This window comes from Macrobrachium nipponense, chromosome 32 (assembly GCF_015104395.2).
Source record: "Macrobrachium nipponense isolate FS-2020 chromosome 32, ASM1510439v2, whole genome shotgun sequence".
NCBI classification, from domain to species: Eukaryota; Metazoa; Arthropoda; class Malacostraca; order Decapoda; family Palaemonidae; genus Macrobrachium; species Macrobrachium nipponense.
The window spans coordinates 10460080-10483236 of record NC_061094.1 but is presented as its reverse complement, the minus strand read 5'-3'; the positions used below and the strand labels follow the sequence as shown (position 1 = coordinate 10483236).

Sequence of the window (23157 nt, the reverse complement as noted above, 5' to 3'; positions counted from 1 at the left end):
TGGGAAGTGGGAAGAATATGAAGCAAAAATCGTGGTGGTGATTAACGTAAAGCATACCAGAAATAAGTAGTATTCAGAATGTTTTTTACACCAAACTGAAACAAGGCAACTGTTGTTCCTCTTTTTTGCCTATGCTGGTTATTTTAATGGCCTTACTATTAACCCAATCCTCCTATCGGGCGGGTCACTTTCATTTAATATAATTGAATTACTATACTCTGTTTTTTCCATCTGTCCATCCGCCTGTGGTGTTTTCGCGTGGTAACACTGCGTCCCGGGCTTTAAATAGTTACGCTATGTGTAAGTTTTAGGTAAATAAAAGGATATCTGGGTGTACATTTGCAGCTTAAAAGTGTTTTAATAAATTACTGTATGTTAATTACACCGTTAATATTCGAAATAGGATATTATTATTATTGTTAAATGTAAGCTGAATGTAACTATCTAAAGCCCGGGACGCAGAGTTACCATACGCATACACCACAGCCGGATGGACAGAAGGAAAAAAAACATGCTTAGATCCAGGAGCAGCATGCTTAGGCCTTGACCATAATGGTTGGAGTGCTTAGGCCAACCTGTTGTTGTAAGGCAATTTTTTCTCTGCGAAATTGTGTCCAGTAATAATAATAATAATTATTATTATAAAATAATATAACCAGCAACACTTTAATATACCAATAGTAAGATAATAATATAATAACAGTAAACAAATAAAAATAATAGTAGTAATAAAAAAAGTAATAAAGTATAGTACCATGAGCTGGACCGAGACCTTTCAGTATGGCCGCTCGAAGTCACACGTTAGGCAGGGAGATCGCCACTCCAGTGATACACACACTATGGGCTAAACTCTATACGTAGTCCACACAGAGATAGATGGTAATACATTCCATCCCGAAACCAGTACAGTATTTGTTTAGTGTGCGGCTCCAAAGACTGGCTTTTTTTTTTTTTCTGGTCAGGTATTGCTACTTTCAAGATTTAGGTAAAGCTACGAGTTTTAAAAAAGAAACTTGTTTGTGATAATAAATGACTAAATTTCCCTTCATATTCTGTTTTTCTTATTTATTTATTTTTAGCTGTGCTGAGTGTGTCTGATAAGACGGGCTTAACAGAACTGGCTAAAGGACTAGCAGCTGCTGGGCTCTCTCTGGTGGCTTCTGGTGGTACAGCAACCAAACTGAGGGATGTGGGACTCCAGGTAAAAAGAGAAACGAATGTATTTTGTTATTGAAACATTTCTGACTCTATTTTGAGATATATTGTTTTTTTCTAGTTTTAAATTATTTTCATTTGTACCCTGGTAGTGTTTTTACTTCAGTGATGCGTGATAGTTTGTTATTGAAGCATTTCTGACTTATTTGAGATACAGGTTTTTGTTATTTAATTTGTACCCTGGTAGTATTTTTACTAACGTGATTCGTGGTAGTTGGTGACAGAAAGCCGCAAATAATCCATCAATGTCGAATTCACCTTTTCTCTGGAATTAATTACATTTAAATGGAATAATTTATAATCACTTTAGGATTTGATGGTCATATATATATGATTCTTTTGGATGTCATTCTCTAGGTAAAGTGGAAAGTGAATAAAACATATTGATGGATTATGTACTTGTCATCAGTTTTTTTTAACCTCTTCATCTTAAAGATTATCTCGACAAGCATCTTATTGGCTAAGTTTTTCGGTCATTGATAGTTTTTGCAGAACTTGATCTCTTCAAGTTTAGGTTATGTCGCGAGAATTCCAGTCTCGTAAGTTCTCTCTTTTGGGAATCGATTAGGTCTGCAGTTGCGTAAAACAATATTTTACTATTACAATTGAGTGCTATGTAATGAAACTGTTTTGACTTTGTTTTGATGTGGTTTTGTTAAATCGTTTTCTGTAGTTTTAAAACTATCTCGAAACTAATGCTCCTCTTTCGCTATAACAATTTTTATATTAAATGTGCAGGTTTTTTCAGAGCTTTTCGAACTCGTGAAAAGACTTATTCCAGTTGTGTTTTTAATTGGAAAATTGAATTTTCTGTATCTTTCATAAAAATACCGATCACATGAACTTAAATCTATTAGGACTATTGATAGTATCACTTCAATTTTGTATTCAAACTTTAAAAAAAGTCTCGCCTTCCATTCTTTTGTATCTGTTGACTCCAGATATGGTTTCTGTTGATCTTATCTCATTTGTTATTTCTGATGCATTAGTAGCACTGGGTTTCATTCACACATTTAAATTTCAGCACTTGTAAGTAAGTGCATGATTTCATACGAATAAGCAGTGGATAACTGGTAAAGCTGTCTAGGAATTAAAAGGACGCTACTATAGTAGATTCACACCAACCATGCATCTGATGTCTAGCCCGTCCCTTACAACGCTCCTGATTAGCTGTTGATAAGCCAATCACAGGGCTGTATACTCTCACAGTCTCTCGAGAGAGTTCACATAGGCAGGATTTATGTTCCACCTCTCCTGAGGGATACTTTTGAAAGATGTAACCAATCAGGAGCATCATAAGGGACTGGCTTAGACATCAGATGCACGGCTGATGTACTAAATCTACTATAGTCATATATACTGTATAGTCATTCATACTGTAGTCCATTGCTTTGACAAACTTTCCCTGAATTTTATGGTATTAAAAATATTGTAAAATGGTAAACATTAGGGATAAGTCAAGTTTGACCCTTTGTCATTCTTTTTAATGTCTAGTATTTCTATATTGAGTTTAGTAGCAATAAACTCGTCTTAGTCATTCTGTGGATCTCCCTTGTACTAGGTATCAGATGTAGCGGAAGTGACAGGGGCAGCAGAGATGCTGGGGGGCCGGGTCAAGACACTGCACCCAACCATCCATGGAGGAATTTTGGCAAGAGATACGCCTTCAGATCTCGCCGACCTTTCGGCGAGAAAAATAGATATGATCCAGGTAGGTTATATATGTATTTTATATAAGTTTTTACATAGTTTTTCTATTATGTAGTACACATGGGACTTAACAGAGCCCAAGCACTTTTTTTTCTTTCTTTTTTTTTGTACTCTGTAGAACTTCAGGGCCCAAAACTATTTTTCTTGATCTGGGCATTAGTGTGAAAAAGAATTTCTCAGTCTGTCATGGTTTCTTCACTGTACTATAAGCTCCAGGTTTAATGTACAGTTCAATTGTCATCCTTGCTCCATATACGTATATTCATCAATAATGAATATCTCTCTCTCTCTCGTTCAAATGTATGAATTTGAACATCAAATCAAAATGTACAAGTTTGAACCTAGTAAGAAAAGCTGAAGAGTGTTTGAGATTAATTGTTTTCTAGAAGTGTACCTGGATTTGTCATGTGGGCAAATCCTAGGGCTGTTTTATTTTGTGATTTTCTTTCTGAGTTTTATAGTACTAGTAGCTGTAAATTTTTGTGTTGGAGGGAGCCTTGCAATTTTTCAAGATTTTATTGTTGGAATTTTCCCTTAAGTTGAACTGCTTGATATTGAAGATTGGTCATTTATATTTTTACACTAATTAGCCTTGCAGTGACACCATATGAATATAAAAATGCTTTACGTATTTTCACAGGTGGTAGTCTGCAATTTATACCCATTTGTGAAAACTGTCAGTCGTGAAGATGTGTCTGTTAATGAAGCTGTAGAGAATATAGACATTGGAGGAGTAACGCTCCTCAGGGCAGCAGCAAAAACCATTCTCGTGTGACTGTTCTGTGTGACCCAGATGACTATTCTCTTGTCCTTAGGGAACTGAAAAATGGAGACACCTCTTTGAATACCAGGTGAGTTTCAGTTGTTTGTTTGTATTAATATTTATTTGCCACACGTGAGAGTTCCCCTTATTAGAGTTACTTCTTCTTGGATGAAGAAGTAATGTGAAATGTCTTTCCTTGATTCTAGTGGAGGAAAGTTAGGGTGTTGATCATTTTTCTCCATGCATGCAGTAACCCACGTCAGGGATTTTCACTCGCTTCAGTTTTTGGCATTTATCTGTGTCATCCCCCTTATTTGTGGTTTGGTACTTCCTCGCATTCATTCACATTCTTATGAATGCTGATGTAAATTTGGGATTTTTACTTGTTAGACAATTTCCTTTAGACACTTCATGTGTATCATGTACTCACTTTCCCTCAGCATAGGCTGTCTGTGAATGTGTAGGTAACCACTGCCTTTTTCATTTTGTTAAACCTTCAAAACTATTTTCATTCATTTATCGTGCAAAAACTTTTGTGGGTAGCAATTTTTTTTTCTGGAAAATTAAATGGTTCATACTATGAGCATTATTTAATGGTTTTTTGGAGTATGTTCTTATGGCATCTCTTGATATCATAAATGTCCAGGCTTCCTTCTATACCACAAAAATAAAAATGAGTTACTGCCGCTGTCCTTTTTAGAGAGTTGTTTGCCAACATTACAAGGCAAGTATACGTTCCTTTAAAAACAACGCTTAGGCCAAGCTGGTGCAGCGCAATCATTGCTCTAGAACTTCATGATCTTTCTTCAGAGGATCGTTTACCTTGGATATGTTTTACACATTGTTCTTAGGTTTATCTCAGGTTTTGGATTATGTGAAGAAACAATGAATCTCTCCTAACTGTGGCTTCTCTCCTCGAGCACTGCCTCTTTGATATTTACATTTTTATTACCTTTTCTTTGTGATGCCTCTAATCTCCTCACTTATTGGTGAGTTCCCAGTGGATTGGTCGATGATAGTCAGTAGGAATCTGGCGTCCCCCGATTTAGGCAAAGTCCGTGTGTTGGCTGATCAGCACCCAGGTACCCGTCCTCGTAACTTGTCTCGCATACCAAAACGCAAAAGTGCCGTATTTAGTCTGTTAATGGTGTCAGGTTCATCAGTCAAGACTAGTCACCATGTGGTTCCGTTAATGACTGAGTGTGGTCGAAGTGTCTCATTAATGGCGAGAGCCAAAACCGTTCGAAAGGAGCTTTCAGAGACCTAGACTGTGGCACCGTGTGGTTCTGTTAAAGGTTTCTTTGAAGGTAAGCGGCCGTAGTGAGTCCGTTAATGACAGCGCTAAAACTTCTGTGTTACAGTCACTCTGGGGTCACCAGTTGTGAGGAAAGAGATTAGACAGGTATCTGGGTACTGATGTTTTACTGTGTTGTTTTTTATTAAGCTGACCTGTGTCAGCACGGGCTCTTGCTCACCGAGCAGCCCGTAAAGCTTTATTGCCTGAGAGTGGGGTAAACACTGACAGGTGCGGGTGGACATGTAGTACCCGAGTCAGGGCGACAGAGGTCCATGCGCAGAGATCGACAATTTGTTTCTTTGCATACACATACTTAGGGATAAATGCAGATGTAGCCTGTGCATATACATGATATTTACATTGGCAGAAAGGCCAGATAATTCTACATAAAATAATATAAGTTGCAAGTGGCAAATTGTACAGATAAATATAAAATATCGTAAAGACATTGTCTTTACAGTACCAGAGATCTGTGATCAATTCATTAGCAAGCCTAATGCCATTGCCTTATCCCCAGTTCCTCTACTTGAAAGAGCTTGTTATTGTGAGGCTGTGTAGGGCTTGACTATCAAGTGCTGCTACATCCTGTCACTCCCCCAGCAATGTCTTCAAGCTGACTTGGGAAGAAGGCAGACTTTCACTACTGTGAAGGACCATGGGATGAATTGCTTGCGCTTGGCTGAAGTAACAATGTGAAATGTTATCTCCTTCACAATTTTCATGGAATAAAGTTAGGCTTTTTGCTGGTCCAAACGAGACTTGGTTATAACACAACCACGATAGGCGTATTGGTAACTGAAAACAATCTGCTATCTTGAAGGTGGTGACAGTTCATACAGTACTCCAGGAATATCGGGGAACGTTGTGTTGAGGAATTAATTCCACTGGCAGCCAAACAGGAAGGGGACCAATTCAGAAGAAAAGTAAGACAAGAAGATAAGAAACCTGAACTGTTTTAACACCTTCCATATAACTGAAGCAGTCCATTATTAGAAACCAGAAATAGGTTGGTTATATATATAGTATGTGGCTTACAAGGTTGGGGCCTACAAGGTCATTTGGCTATAATGTCTAAGCCGGGTGTATCAAAACAAACAGTATGTACTAATTTTGCCAACCAATGGATGTTAGAAAAAAATTATCTGAATTGTTCTGCTTTAAATCTGATCTGTTTAATGTGTTGCTCATAGATATTTTTCTTTTGATTTATTATCACTTACCACTGGCAAGAATATAACAAAACTGCAGTTTTTCCTTCCCTAGAGCATTCAATAACATTTACATATGTACTATTTCCCTTGGCAGAATCCGGGATAGCAGCAAAATGGCTTCCCTAGAGCATTCAATAACATTTACAAATGTACTATTTTCCTCGGCAGAATCCGGGATAGGAGCAAAATGGCTTCCCTAGAGCATTCAATAACATTTACAAATGTACTATTTTTCCTTGGCAGAATCCGGGATAGAGCAAAATGGCTTCCCATAGAGCCTTAAAAATTCAATAACATTTACAAAATGTACTATTTTTCCTTGGCATAATCCGGGATAGCAGCAAAATGGCTTCCCTAGAGCATTCAATACATTTTACAAATTTACTATTTTCCTCGCAGAATCCGGATAGGATCAAAATGGCTTCCCTAGAGCATTCAATAACATTTACAAATGTACTATTTTCCTTGGCAGAATCCGGGATAGCAGCAAAATGGCTGTGAAATGCTTGAGGAAATTTCACCAAATTTCTTCTTGCAAACTATCAGAAAAAAGCGGCGAGTTAAATGTGAATAAATGCAAATTAAATTAAATTCTAGAGAAACAATCTGCCGAAAAGTATAGGTAACAGAAAGTTTTGTTACCAACATGTTTGACCCAAAACTAACTTTTAGATGCTAGAAACTTAGGATCTTTTGAGGCCAGCAGACTATGGCACTAGGAATTGGGTTTGAAGTGATTAGGATTCGTGAGGAATACATTTTACATGATGAGTACCAGTGGGTTTGGTGTGAATGAAGTTATTAGTAATGCTGTATGTGCCTCTTTTGCAATTCCAGGACATTAAGTGCTCATATCCCTGTGTTTCTGTATAACTTACTGATTTATATTTAATTTCCTTTGTGTTTACTCTTGGATTTTCTTTGTATGGTACTAAGGAGAATGTTTAATTCGAACAGGCAGAAACTTGCACTCAAGGCCTTCACTCACACAGCTATGTATGATGATGCAATTAGTGACTACTTCAGGAAAACCTTTTCAAAGGGTGTAAGTCAACTTCCTCTTCGATATGGCATGAATCCCCACCAGAAACCAGCACAGATATTCACTACTGGAGAAAAACTACCATTAACAGGTTAGATGAATTCTAACATATTTTTGCCTTGAGATTTTCTTGTCATGTATATATCACTTTTAAAACAACTGTAATGATGATAAATTGTGGTTAAAAGTGGTCTTATAGTGTGTATATCCCAAAAGAACCATGTATATATTTAAACTAACTTTTAAGCTGTACTAAATTAGGGAAAACAATTCAGTTGTAGACAGAAAAACTTTTAACATTTGGTAGTGATATGGATGTCATGTTTTAGTCGTCTCTCACTTTTTCGCACTTTTTATCCCTTGGGAAATCTGACATTACTTGAAAACATTTACAAGTCTGTTATGCTTCCTTGAATCAACATATAACCGAGTGGTGGACAAGAAACATAGCTTCCCTCCCTCTCGCCCATTTCATTTTACTAATATATTATATGATTTGAGCTAAATTTTTCATAAATCCTTATCACTCATAGAATGGTTGTTAACTTCGGCAACCTGTTTTGCTCTTTAAAAAGGTTATGTACATCTGCCAACACCATACAATGCTTCACCCTCAGTGTTGCTGACTCCACTATTAACCACCCATATTACATGCTCTTGATCATAAAACTGCCCGTTGGATTCCTTTCCACCCAGGAAACCACCTTGGGTTTCCCACTTACAAGGACTGTCTAGATAATCTTTTCTTTTCCTACACTACTGCAACCCTACCATGACTAGGAGTTGCCAGCAACACATCGTTTATACTTTCTGTAATCATACTTGGTAGTAAATATATATTGTCATACGGTGCTAAAGTTGTTTTTCAGTGTAGGCTATTGCCAGGTTTTTAGGTAGAAGTTAAGGTCACTTCTACAATCAGATCCGAGACCACTTCTTCCACTACATAGTACATAAGTACTACAAGAAAGCAATTAATTCCAACTCCTCCCTTTTCTTTTATGAGATTCAGTACCCAACAGTTTTCTAGCAGGTTTATTGCAACTGTGACAAAATTATGGAATGAGCTTCTAATCCCGTGTAGTAGTTAAATCACTAGTACTTCAGAAACGTAATATTGTTGAGTAGGCTCGCATGTCTCGTCTCCCCAGTAGTACTTATGTTTTATGTTTTTGTGTGTGTGTGCGTGTGTGCATGCTTGACTAGTAATAACTTTTTTTATACACTGTAGTTTGTACTACATGTCTTAAGCATTTCTTTTCCATTACTGTACTGCTTTCATTTACAAGGCCCTTGGAAGTAGTATACCCATTTTAGAATTTTTGGAATTTGAATTGTCTAAAGAGCTCTGATGTTGGATACTAGAATACTTCTTTCAAAGTTGGAATTTATTCTTGATTTCTTCAGATTCTGTGCTACAGTGAAAGTTTGAGTGCTTTCATTATCAATTTTTAAAATGTTCAATACATGTAGTAATATCAACTTGCCTTTTGAACTGGCTAATTCTTTTGTTCTATTGCCAGTGGTGAATGGATCCCCAGGCTTCATCAACCTCTGTGATGCTTTGAATGGTTGGCAGTTAGTTCATGAACTTCGAGCAGCACTTAGTATGGAAGCAGCCGCTTCTTTTAAGCATGTCTCGCCTGCTGGAGCTGCAGTTGGTGTTGCACTTGACAGTACTGAGGTAAAGTCCCAATTTTTATTCATTAATTTTAAACATTTTAACATTAATTTTTTTTATCTATCCTAGAGATGCATTCCCCAAGGCCTCTTGCGTCAAATTTATGAAAATTACTGTTAATTGCATAGTACATATTATAGAGGTCATTCAGTGACAAATATATGACAGTCATGGAAGTTCTGACCATATGTCTTTAATTTCAAGTACATACTGTACACCTATAAAATATTAGTAAGGTAATTTGATGCTCTATTAACTCGAACAGTAAAAAAAATAAAATTCACTTGACTACATTTTATACTAACATAACCTTTAGGTTTTGAAGCTAATATACTGGATTATGTCACCATGATATATTTGCAGTCATGAAATCTATTATTATTTCAAGAAAGTATAGTGGCCATTCATAAGAGCATAATTCTCAGAGTGATTTCATGTTGTCATTATTTTTAATTGCCTTAATGTAATGATAATAAATCATGTTTCAACATATGAAACTAAGCAATTACTCAATCTGTTGAATGAGGCTAGCTTACCGTTTGCACTGAATATATTTATCCTTACTGTTTTGTCGTGTTTTTAAATCTTGCCATATCTGACAATGTGCAATTGTCAATACAATGTTATCAGTAATTAGAGTTTAACTTTGGCCATTCACCTAGAATAAGTACATATTGGTATTAGTTTTAACAGTGAGTATATTGACACATCTCTTTTTATGAGAGCCAAACTTTTTCTTTATGCAAGTTACTGGTACCTTTAATTATCTAATCAGTAAAGCTGAAGAAAATGGAAAATCATTACATATTTATACAAGACAACTTTTCTAAGCACTTCAGGATCCATGGAGATCCATGAAGTACGATATCTTGATACCAGAAAATTTTAGCCTATTCTACTCTGTTTTATCTCTTGTATATCCAGTAATACTGTAGTTTTGGTAATCATTAATATTATTCATGTGCTGTGGCAAATTGTTAAAGTTACAAGAAATTATACCACTTAGTTAAGTTACAAGAAATTATTCTGTACCACTTGTTAAGAGCACAATAATTAGTAAGAAATGCACCTTCTCATTTTAGTAGTTATTAAATTGCATGAGATGTATATCTGGTAAGTTTTTGTGGCGAGATCACAAAAAACAAGTAAACCCCCCACAGTTACCTTAATCATACCAGCTAACAAAATTTCCCACACTCACACTTTCCCCTTTGCGTTACCTTTAACCTGCAGGACAATTGGTTCAATAAAATACCAAACACACAAAACACAAACAGGTATTCACCTCTGGCTTCTGATACTTATGGCTAAGCTGTGCTGTCCACTGGATATAGGCTATAGGCTAGCCGACACACAACCACCGCCGACAACCAAACACAAACCAACCACCCGAGACCCACAACCCCACAAAAACTCAATAATACCCGACAAATCACTGCAGACGAACACAACAGCCTGAAGAACACGACAACCACACGACTTACCCCAGCACAACAAACCCCCAAACCAACACTCCCACCAAACAAAAAAAAACTGGAAACACCCCTCAAGACACCGAATATTGCACCACAAAACCTCTTCAACCTCACCAAAACTAGACAGACACAACGCACAACAACTTCACAACCCAACATCTATCAAATAACACCAAAACAACTAAACACCAAAGGATAACTGCTGCCAAAACAGACACTAACTTCACCAGACGCCTCACTCCTTACGAGTAACGACTCTCGTAACAGACTTCCTACAGAGCGCCACAACAGACATGCTTCCGACCACCATTTAACCACTCCCATTCATTCTTCCACCAATCTCTCTCTCACAAAACCTTTGGAGATGATGTCAAATATAAACTATCATTACTCCTCCATATTACCTCCCCCATTACATTTGACAACATCTCCTTAGACTCACAGCATCCACACTAAATTGCCTTTCGCAACACCCAAGGATGCTCAGATGCAGGCCCCCTGGATCTTATTTGAGGACCATCATACACTCTTTCAGTTACATCACCATTCACTTCTTCCAAACCATTTTCTTTCAAACTCCCATTATCTCTCTCACTACCATCCTCCCAAATTCCATTCACTACTTCACCAATGTCTTCTAACTCTGGTTCCAACATCTCCCCTATTTCGGCCACCAAACCACTCAGCTCATCCATACTTCTGTCAAACTCCTTCAAAGACTTATCCATCCTATCAACTACCTCCTCACTACTCAGTTTCCTTCTCACTGAAGTCTTATTTGTCCCTGTCAACTCAAACCCACATACACTACAAGTATCATTCATTCCCCCAAAGTCATCCGTAGCACACACTTTATCAACCGTTTGCACCCTACCACCAACCCCTTTACCATGCCGTTCACGCTTTTTCCTTCCACTTCCTCTCTCCACACACTTCTGTTTTCTTCCATACTCAACCAACACCAACTGTCGATCTCCCAGACCAATTTGTTCACTGACAGTCGGCTCATACTTATTCACCCTCAACCACTCACTCATTTCATTCTCCCGAAACATACTGTGGTACTTCCCTCCACTTACGGAGCTGGTTATGGTGTGCCCTAACCTCATCCATTCCCCCACCTACTCGCAATTTTCCCAAAACATAACTCAATCCACTCGGTCCCACTTCCAGAATCTCGAAAGGCCCTTCAAACTTCTCCCATACTTTATTCACATTCATTCTTCCCATCTCAATCACCTCTTTCAACACCTTATCCCCAATCTTAAAACTCTCAAACCTTTCACTTGCTCTCTTCCACAAATCCAGATCACCTTCTGACAGACCCAACCGCGGTCTGACAATCCTTTCAAAATTCAACACATATTTACAAGGAGACATACCTATACTCTTCTGCAGTGTGGCGTTTATATACCACTGCACGTCCTACATACATATCCCAATCCTTGTCGCCCTTACTCATCATTTGCAAATTCTCTGTCGTCGTCCTAACAGTCCTTTCAGCCAACCCATTCGCACTGGGCATATACGGAGTAGAATACACATGCACAATACCCCATTCCTTCAACATTTCTTCAGATTCCCATCCCACAAACTCAGGTCCATTATCACTCAACATTTTTGCCGGCTTACACACACACATGGGCAACATCACTTGACCCACCATTCGTGCAACCGTTTCCACTCCTCTTGTATCTTTGCTGGGACCACAGGCAAATTTACTCATGTGATCCACTATCACAATCATCCCCACGTGTCCTCTCGCAGTCCTAGGCAAAGAAACACAATCAATCACAAGCATTTCAAATGGCTCTTTCATCTGCAACCGCAACACAGGTGGACTTGCATGCACACACTGATACTTTCCCCTCTGACAGTCTTCACACGTGACAGCCACATCCACACAAATCTTATTCAACCCAGGAGCATACTATCTCTTTCTCATGCATTCCCACAACTTATTTTTCCCTATATGCCCAAACCGATCATGCACAAACAAACACGTACTCACAGCTGACTCAACAGAAAACACTGGCACATACACTTCCCTGTCATACACCCCTTCCTGATGCAAAAAGTACACTATGTTTTTGCACACCACAAAACGTTTAGCAACCCTCTTATATACATCCAACTCACATGGCCAGTCTTCCACACGTACCCCCCCCAAGACACACTGCCGCAACATACTTATCTCCAAGCACTTATCTTGCATTTCCTCAATCTCCTCCTCACTCAACAAATCATTCTCACTTCCAGCAATATCAATTACCCCCACAGAGTTTGGTACAAATACATTACCATCTTGAATCCTAACTACTTGTCTGCCCCCCTTTCTAAGAATTCCATTTCCTATATCTACGTCTATATCGTGGATCCTCAAAAAATCTATCCCTATTAAAAAGCAAGATGGCATATCATTTTCTCCTATAACTATAAAGTTATGCATTACTTCAAGATTTCCCAACCTAACCTTTAACCGTATCTCTTCTCATACTAAAACACTTCCTAGTCCTAACCCATGTATTCTCACACTTGTAGACTGCCTTTTCACTTCCCAATCACATCTCTCAAGTTCACTCACCACTGACCCACTCACCAAGGAAACTTGTGCCCCTGTGTCAACCAAACTACAGTACTCACTATTACTTGGACAAACTTCACCATTTTCCCTTGAGTCCCATGCATACACACATTCACTACCACGTCCACTTGGTTATCCACATCACAATCCTCCTCATCACATTCATCCGCAGTTAATTCCCCATTTCCACAATTCTGACTCAGATCCCCTTCAGTCCCTATTTGTAACCAACCAATTACAACCACGTTCCCCACACTGAATCATCAAAACCCCACGTTCATTACCTGTACTCACCCTTCCTCGATACTCAACCGGTCTGTCCCATCCAAAATACAACAACACTTTTATTCCAAACAACTCGGCTACTGCTGACAACAATTCATGTAACATTTCTCCTTCCCCACCTTGTTCCTCCGCATATGCCACTTCCTTCTGCACATCACTCATCAACTTCATTCGCAACTCATTCACACTACCTGGTACCTCTTCAACCAGACCCTTACCTTCCAAGCTTTTCAATGCTGAAAACAAACATTCACACACACTGTCATTCCCTTCAAACCTCTCTTTTACAACCAACCCCTCAGGTACCATATTTGGATCCCAGTCACTTTTCACAACACCACTGTCCTTACCATGCATCCTAGACATTGTATCAGCAATCACATTTTTACTCCCCGGCACATATTCTAAGCTAAAATCAAACTCGCTCAAATCCTCAATTGTCCTCGCAATCCTAGCATTCACACTTTCCTTCTTGATCATATAAACTAACGGCCGATGATCTGTCCTTATGACAAATTTTACCCCATACAAAAACACTTTCAACGCTTTCACACAAAACCTTATTGCCGCAAGCTCCTTCTCAACCACCGAATACTTCAGCTCTGCTTTATTAAAAGCTTTACTCACATACGCAATCACTCTCAATTGTCCCTCCCCATTCACCTCTTGCATCTGCACCAAGCATCCTCCCATACTAAACTTAATAGCATCAGCATACAACTCAAGCTTACTGGCATCCTCACTATAGTCCGGAAAAGCCAAGGTGACGTCCCTAGCAGCCTCCTCTTTCAATCTCTCAAATGCTCCCACCATTCGCTCATCCCACCTCAGCTTAGTACAATTTTTCTTCAGTCAACGGCTTCCCTATACCCGAACAATCCCTAACAAACTTCCTCCCGAACTCAATAAAACCCAAAAAAACCTTTAACTCCCGCACGGTCCGGGGACATGGAAACTCCTTTACTTTTTCCACAAACTTTTCACTCTTCCTTACACCACTCGCACTCACCTTATGACCAAGAAATTCCACTTCCCCAGCCAACCACGTACACTTCTCCAGCTTCACTTTCACTCCAACCTCTCCCAACCGTTCTAACACCTTCTCAAGCAGTTCCACATTCTCCTCAACAGTCTCACTTGCAATCAAAACGTCATCTATAAACACAGTCACCTTGCTTCTATCAAAACCAGCCAAAACTACATTCATTGCCCTCTGGAAGGCAGCAGGTGCATTAGCCAATCCAAAACTTAACCTCTTGAATTGATAGTGGCAGCTACCACTCAAAAAAGCCGTAACATGCCTGCTCCCTTCCTCAAGAGGCATCTGGTAATAGCCCCTTACCAAATCCAATTTTGTGAACACACTCATCCCATGGATCTTAAGGGTAGGCTCCACTTTGGGGGGTGCCGATCGTAAAAAATATTTGCCAAAAATACACTAATCAAGACAAGCTAATGAATTTTCAGGCATTATTAGCACTATAATAATGCATATTCCCTGTGAGTGTTATCATCCTACAGGGAAAATTAATGATTTTATGAAAAAAAATGTGAAAAAACGGAAATTTCCGGCCCCTCGTACTGAAGGTTATTTGGTGATTGGTGAGAAACTACAGTCTTGAATAGAAATTCGGTCTGACAGAATGTTGGTATATCCACCTGGAACATGCACAAAAAAAATTATCAAAATAGAACAGTAAATAAGCACGTAATAACAAAAAAAAGAGCAACAACTTTGTAAGTTCAGCGAAAGCCCCGCCGAAATAGCAGACTATAGCTAGGAAGAAATATTCAGGAAAAATTCAAATCTCGATTTAGGGACAAAACCTTTTGAGAGTTTGTAGTTATTATGTCACTTGATAGCCTAAAACATCTAAAAATTATATTATTTAGGACAATCAAAGAAAACCCACCTCCAAAAAAAAAAAAAAAAAAAAAGGGTGGGGGTGGTTTTTTCTTTGATTGTCCTAAATAATATAATTTTTAGATGTTTTAGGCTATCAAGTGACATATTAACTACAAACTCTCAAAAGGTTTTGTCCCTAAATCGAGATTTGAATTTTTCCTGAATATTTCTTCCTAGCTATAGTCTGCTATTTCGGCGGGGCTTTCGCTGAACTTACAAAGTTGTTGCTCTTTTTTTTGTTATTACGTGCTTATTTACTGTTCTATTTTGATAATTTTTTTTGTGCATGTTCCAGGTGGATATACCAACATTCTGTCAGACCGAATTTCTATTCAAGACTGTAGTTTCTCACCAATCACCAAATAACCTTCAGTACGAGGGGCCGGAAATTTCCGTTTTTTCACATTTTTTTTCATAAAATCATGAATTTTCCCTGTAGGATGATAAAACTCACAGGGAATATGCATTATTATAGTGCTAATAATGCCTGAAAATTTCATTAGCCCTGTCTTGATTAGTGTATTTTTGGCAAATATTTTTTACGATCGGCACCCCCCAAAGTGGAGCCTACCCTTAAACACACAATCAGACACCACATTCATCGGGAATCGCTCCTTCACAGTCGCTTCATTCACCTTCCTGTAATCCACACACATCCTCAAACTCCCATCTGTCTTACGTGCTGGGACTATGGGACTATTCCAAGCACTCTCGCTCCTCTCGATCACTCCCACTCTCTCAAGTTCCTCACACTGTTCCTCAATCTCTCAAGCAATAGGCGTAGAAAAGTGTCAGGGACGCTGATATATGGGGGTATCGTCATTCAAAACTATCTTGAACTCTGGAAGCTTAGATCCCCTGAAATCCTCGTCACCCCGACTCAATGCACCCCGCCTATCCCACAACATCTGCATCAACCGCTCCCTCGTCATCACCAACATTTTCATCCACCTCAATTCTTTCTCTCAACTCATCATACTTCCACTCATCACTTTCTTTCATGCTACCTGTCATCACCCGCCGCACCCTAACATATCTTTCGTCATCCACATCCACCAACGTATACAACAACCCCATACAATCACCTTCACGTATACCCCGCACTCACTTTTTCCTAACACTCAAGCAATGAGGCCAAAACCTGAGGATTTTCCATATCCAAAATCCCGTCGTACACATGCACGCTTGCTCTTACCAACTTGTTCGCATCCACACCCTCAACCACATATGCACACTTGTCACCTTTGACAATCCCAAGACTATCTGGCCATGCAACTTTCACACTAACAACTTCTCCGACTTCTCGCGGCACTTTTACACTCTCTTTCACAACCAACGGCACTCCCTTCCATATTTTACTGCTTACCCCTCCATCCGTATCCAAGTACAACTCTCCATGTACATTCCCCTTCCTATGCAACTCAATCATATTCCTGCTCAGATGGACCACCATCCCACACTTCTTCAGGAACCTGTATCCTAACAACATATCATACTTATCACTCATTCCCTCGATCACATAAAAGTCACCTTCATCCATCACTACCCCTTCGATTTCTACATTTTCACGCAACATTCCCACCACAGGCATACCTAAATTTCCTATTCCTCGTACCTCCCCTTTACATTTCCTAATTTCACACTCACTCCGCAACTTGTCACATACATTCTCAAAAAGAACACTGACACTGCACCCAGTATCAATCAAAGCAACCAAACACACCCCTTTTCACCTCACTTTTACACTCCCACATTCATGAGCTCTTCCTCCAAACCCTTTTTCATGCAACAATCCTTCACGCACATGCATCACTCTTACTGACCGCACACCAGAGGACCCACCCAACTGAATCCCCTTTGTACCTAGTTTCCCGAACTCCCAACCTGACTCATCCTCTTTCGCCTACACACACTCGCCACATGACCTTCCATTCCACATTCAACACATTTTGCCCGCTGTTCCTTACACATCCTAGCATAATGCCCATTCTTCCCTCAATTACCGCAAACCTCAGTCACACGAGTACCTCGACATCCACTTGCTATATGCCCTACTTGCCCACACCTGTAACACTTAATATCCCTATCTTTCTTACAATTGCTTACCAAATGCCCTGTTTGCCCACACCCGAAGCAAGCTCCCAACGCCCCCCGACATTCATTCTTCCTGTGCCCTAGCTTTCCACATCTGTAACACTGCTGCTCTCGTTCACGACCCTACTCTTCCAACGCTTGCACTCCGATCTCTCTAAGGGCTAACCATACTTACGTTACTGGTTCTAAAGCTCCTACAACCACTCGCTCTGCCATTCGCCTTGGCCCTTCCAAAACTACCTCCCTATAGCTCTTAAACTCTGGTATAACATCAGCCACTTCAGTCCTAACACTAACACTTCTACTCTCTTTCATACACCTATCCAACTCATAATCCTCTACTATTTCAAAAATGTCATTCCACGTCAACCTTTCATTCGTCCATCGCATTTTCTCCTTACGTTTCAGATTTACAAACTCATACACACTCTCAGGCACAGTCGCCAACAACTTCCTCACTAACTCTTTACACTCATTTATCCCTTCATCCCCAAACTTTTTCCTGGCTAATGTTTCCAACCTGCACACATACGTCGACAACGACTCACCAACATTCATTCTTACCTCATCAAAACCATGTTTTCTCCTATATCTAACACTACTCTTTATCCTCTTTGCCTGTTCCACAATCCTGGCTTTCACACTCTCATAAGGCACATTCCCCACACTCATCATTACCCCATACATACTCAACAAAAATCCCGTCAAAAAGCTACCAAACTCTCTTGCCCAAACTCTCTTGTTATCCTCATACTTTGCCTTACAATACCTCTCATATTCCTTAAAAAAATCCCCTATGTCCCTACTACCATATTCCTCGTATTGTGCACATCTAGGTCTCTCTCTCATATATACAGCCTTTCGTACTTCCTGCACACACTCACTCTCCCTTCCGCTACTTCCATTCTGATCCCTCTTAACCTCGTCCGAATACAGCGAATTGACTTCCATACTAACATCCATGCTCCTGATTACGCTCTTCTTACCCTTCTTTCTACCCACCTGTTTCCACTCACCGCTATCCAAATTACTCTCAGTTCTTCCCCCAATGTATTCAGTCCTAGTCTCATCCTGTCCGTCATCCTTACTAGCCTTCTTTCCCTTAGTCGTCTTTTTTTCCTCAGTCCCCTTCTTATTCTTGTCCTCAGGTTTATCGTTATCCTGTCTCTTTCCCTTCTTTCCTTTATCTATCACAAACAAGTCACCTTCGTCACTCGTAGTTTCATCCACTCGCTTTTCCACTGTCTTTACCTCTTCTGGCCTATCACAAGACCTAGTAGGCCTACCTCCTACAGCTCCCTCTCCCATGAACCCCATCATCATCTCCTGCACTGCATTCATCATCACCAAGAATTTTTCGTCCATTTCTCAACCATTCTCTCTTCCGCTCCTTTCACTTCTTCTTTCATTTCCACTTTTGCACTCCTTAGCATTCCTCTCATTTCCTCTAACTCGCTCTTCAGCTCCTCCCTTAACCTCTCATTATCCACTTCCAATTGTCCTCTTACTTCCCTCTCCAACCTCAACTCCTCCTTCAGCCTCTCCACCTCACTCAATCCTTCCATCCCAAACTTTCTCACCACTCATACACACCAGCTTAGACCAATCGTCCTGCAGCTGCCACACCAGCAGTCCCGAACAGGCGCCAAAAAATAATGTGGCGGGATCACAAAAAACAAGTAAACCCCCCACAGTTACGTTAATTGTACCAGCTAACAAAATTTCCCACACTCACACTTTCCCCTTTACGTTACCTTTAACCTGCAGGACAATTGGTTCAATAAAATACCAAACACACAAAACACAAACAGGTACTCACCTCTTGCTTCTGATACTTATGGCTAGGCTGTGCTGTCCACTGTATATAGGCTATAGGCTAGCCGACACCCAAACGCAAACCAACCACCCGAGACCCACAACCCCACAAAAACTCAATAACCCGACAAATCACTGCAGACGAACACCAACAGCCAGGAAGAACACACAACCACACGACTTCCCCCAGCACAACACCACCAAAAACCCCCAACAACTGCCCCAACCACCACTCACAGACACCGAAAATGCACCACAAACCTCTTCAACCTCACCACAACCAGACAGACACACGCACAACAACTTCACAACCCCAAAATCTATCAAATAACACCAAAACAACTAAACACCAAAGGATAACTGCTGCCAAAACCGACACTAACTTCACCAGACGCCTCACTCCTTACGACTCTCGTAACAGACTTCCACTGACTTCCTACAGAGCGCCACAACAGACATGCTTCCGACCACCATTTAACCACTCCCATTCATTCTTCCACCAATCTCTCTCTCTCTCTCTCTCTCTCTCTCTCTCTCTCTCTCTCTCTCTCTCTCTCTCTCTCTCTCTCTCTCTCTCTCTCTCTCACTCACAACCTTTGGAGATGTCAAATATAAACTATCATTACTCCTCCATATTTTGAGTTGAAGGTAACTAAGTGCAGTGATACAGGATTCAAAGAGGATCTTGTTTAGTACTTCTTTCGATGGGTAAAGAAAATTGACAACTATAAGAACATAATTACCTCTGTGAAAGAAAGCTTCTACCAACTTGATTTTTTGACCCCTTCAGTGGCTGGAGAGGCCAACTGAGCTATGTAATTGGTGAATGCTTCCTTTAACAGAGAATTTATATATGTACATACATATAATTTTAGATATTCTTTACTTATTCTTAGGTTAAGAGTGATAACATTTATTACTGATTTTAATATAGTAATTTTGAGCCTTCAGTCATTGAAGTGGGTTACTTAATTTCTTTTTTTTGTGACAATTATATTACAATTAGTTGCAGGTACGTAGTTGACTTATGGTATGTTAAGATTGGGGTTCATTGAAGTTGCGTTTACCTGTGTATATGACAGGTATCCTAGCAAATGTCATAAAATGTTTTGAAAGGTGTTTAATAACAAGTAACAGCAAGTCATATCATAATGTTCAGGAAGGGCCTTTTCTCTTATTTTATGTTTATCTTTTCTGATACATATTACTTTTTAAAATTATTTATGGTTATCAATAGGTTGAGTATTTAATATGAATTTAAATGTGTCAAGATTTAGTTCTGCATGGCATAGATATATTTTTATACTAAAGCTCAAATTAACTTTGTATATTGCATCAAAACAGAAAAAATATTTCTATTTTTCAGGCTAAAGTCTGTATGGTTGATGATCTTGGGGAACTTACTCCTCTTGCAGCAGCTTATGCCCGTGCTAGAGGAGCAGACCGGATGTCATCTTTTGGTGACTTTGTTGCATTGTCTGATGAATGTGATGTCCTTACAGCAAAGATCATATCTAGGGAGGTAAGTTGGATCACCTGCAAAGAATCTGTTCAATGTTTAGAAGTTATATTTGAACTTAGGTCTTATGAGCTTAACTGTGGAAGTCCTTAGAGGAGAAAGTTAGGAACTTTTTGGACAAATTTTTAAACTATTTCTTGACCTATTGGTGCTCTTCGTTGGAAATGGAAAGACAGTCATGTTTGGGCATATTTGTTTTCATCCTTTTGTGCATACTATCTCATTATTACATCTCCCCTCCTTAGATTTATTTTAAATCTCGTCTTTCTAGATATATGATGCCTTCTGGTAAGGTTTATAAATTTTGTGGTTAACTGATTATAACATCATCATCTGCATATTCGATGTCAATCATGTTTCTCAAGTTACTCCAATCTGAATAATTCCTTCCACCTCTTTCCACTTTTACCATCATAAAATCTGTGGGAAGAGAAAATAACAAAGGTGAATTAACTTTCCCTTGAAGCACCCTACTAATTACTGCAAATTCCACTTGACTAGACCTCACCAACACTGCATCTACTTCATTCGTGGGTGATTTAAATACTGCCTTATGTTCAACAAAAGCCATCAGAAGAGGATTTTTTATTCCTATACTTTGGTGCACAAGATGCTGTAACACCCTTCTGGTTTCCCCACAGGGGATAGTGCCACCAGTGCACCTCACGTAGTGCGCTGTACTGATCTAAAGTTCTTTGCAGTGTCCCTTCAGGCCCCTAGTTCCATCTTACTATCCACCCTCTCCCCTAACAATTGCATCACAGTGCAACTGTGAGGTTTTCCTGTTACACTTTTAAAACCTTAATACTCTCAATTACCTTTTCAGTGCTGAATGACACCATAGATCCCAGCACTTAATCTTTTGTGTAACTTTAAATTCCATTCCACACATTTGATTTTTGCAACTCCTGCTTTCTTTAAAACCTGCTTATTCATCCCAGAGCTGTTTATCAATATATTGCCTCAACCTTTTGAGAACAGCATATGATGATGATTTTCATTACAACCAATGTGAGTTAGTGCCCCTTTAGTCACAATATTGGCAGGTCACCATTCTTTGGGTACCTTAACCCTTATTATCAGTTAACAGTGGGTAAAGGTTTAGAATCATCAAAGATCTTCACTTAGAAATAGAAAAGAGATGATGTACTGCTGTAACAACTGAGTGGAAGGATGTCAAGATTTAACCTGGTGTGCAAAAGCAGTTGGTCTGGTTATGAGTGAAAGGTGTACACTGTGGTTGCCTCACCTTGTTTAAAGGCTAAAAAGGTGTCAATATGGGGCTGCAGGCAAATAAATTAACAGTAGCTAAGGGATGATAAAGTTTATTTTTTAGTGCAAGTTTGTTATTAGTTGATTAGGTGTGAGTAATTGGGAATTAGGATCAAGATAATAGAGGAAGGTTATGCTCAAATATATACTAAGTAGTATGTAATCTCGAAGTTCTCACGTTAGTGAATCTAAATTACATTGGTTAAATAAGGTCTTGAATGTATCTTAATGGAGCTCTTCAGTTGAATGTATGTTCTATTTTATTATTGAAAACATATTTTTTCAGGTATCTGATGGTGTGATTGCTCCAGGTTACACACCAGAGGCCCTAGAGATACTGAAGAAGAAGAAAAATGGAGGTTACTGCATACTTCAGGTAATGTACCTATTCTTGATTACGTATAGTGCCACTGGCTAACCAACCTGACACTGCCCGGAAAATCTCTGACAACTGATATTGCCCAGCATTTTTGACATTGATATTTCACCCCTACTCACCACCTCCATTCCTATTGGGGCTGAACCTGGACTTAAAGGGCATTGGGAGTGTCACTATTCATCTCGACGATCTTGAAAACTATGAATTAGACAATTGATATATGTCATTTTTGACATTTAATTTTTCATCCCCTCTCAACCATCCTCCCTTTCTATTGGGGCTGAACTTGGACTTAACCCTCACATTCCGGTCTAAATTTGTATTAAGCACACCCATAAACAGTGCTAAATTTAAGGATTGCCAATTTAAGAAAACTCTCAATGAAAAGAATATATGTATCTACACATAGTATAAGAAAAACAATTCTAAAACATTTTCTTTACCTTCCAGTAGAAGTTGAAAGTGAATATTTCCAATCCTGTTGGGGGAGGGGCCTCTTTTCAAAGCGACAGTTGTTAAAATATACTAATTTTAGCAAGATAAGTTTTTTTTTTTTTTTTTTATTATGTAAACATAATCATAGCTCACACAATGTAACAGATAATAATAATAGTAATTAAATTTTATTGTCAGCTCAAGGCCATATACAAAGTACAGACAGTAACATACACAGTCAAGATGCATGAGATAACATGATAAAAAATGAAAAAATGGTAATATCCACACAGTTGCTGAAGTAGTGAAAAAGATAGTTATCATAATGCTGGTAAAATATTGAGAATAAAAAGAAAAAATAATAATAATTTAATACAATAACAATAAAAAGCAAAGCATTGAGAGTTATAATCGTTAGTGCACAGATTGTATAAATTAAATTCCAGTTCAAGACCTTAGGTGGTCACAGTAGTC

The 23157-nt window shown here is 39.1% G+C and overlaps 2 protein-coding genes across 2 annotated transcripts in view; one reads left to right on the top strand and one right to left on the bottom strand.

Moving 5' to 3' along the window:
* Positions 1-23157, bottom strand: part of LOC135207213 (bifunctional purine biosynthesis protein ATIC-like) — a 106331-nt gene that overhangs the window by 47630 nt on the left and 35544 nt on the right. The window lies entirely within an intron of this gene.
* Positions 1067-22307, top strand: LOC135207209 (bifunctional purine biosynthesis protein ATIC-like). Its single transcript, XM_064238812.1, is given in 8 exon segments — positions 1067-1201; positions 2777-2926; positions 3566-3677; positions 3680-3776; positions 7154-7329; positions 8762-8922; positions 20445-20600; positions 22156-22307. Coding segments are annotated over 7 exon segments (948 nt in total). The 5' UTR covers positions 1067-1201; positions 2777-2812; the 3' UTR covers positions 22288-22307.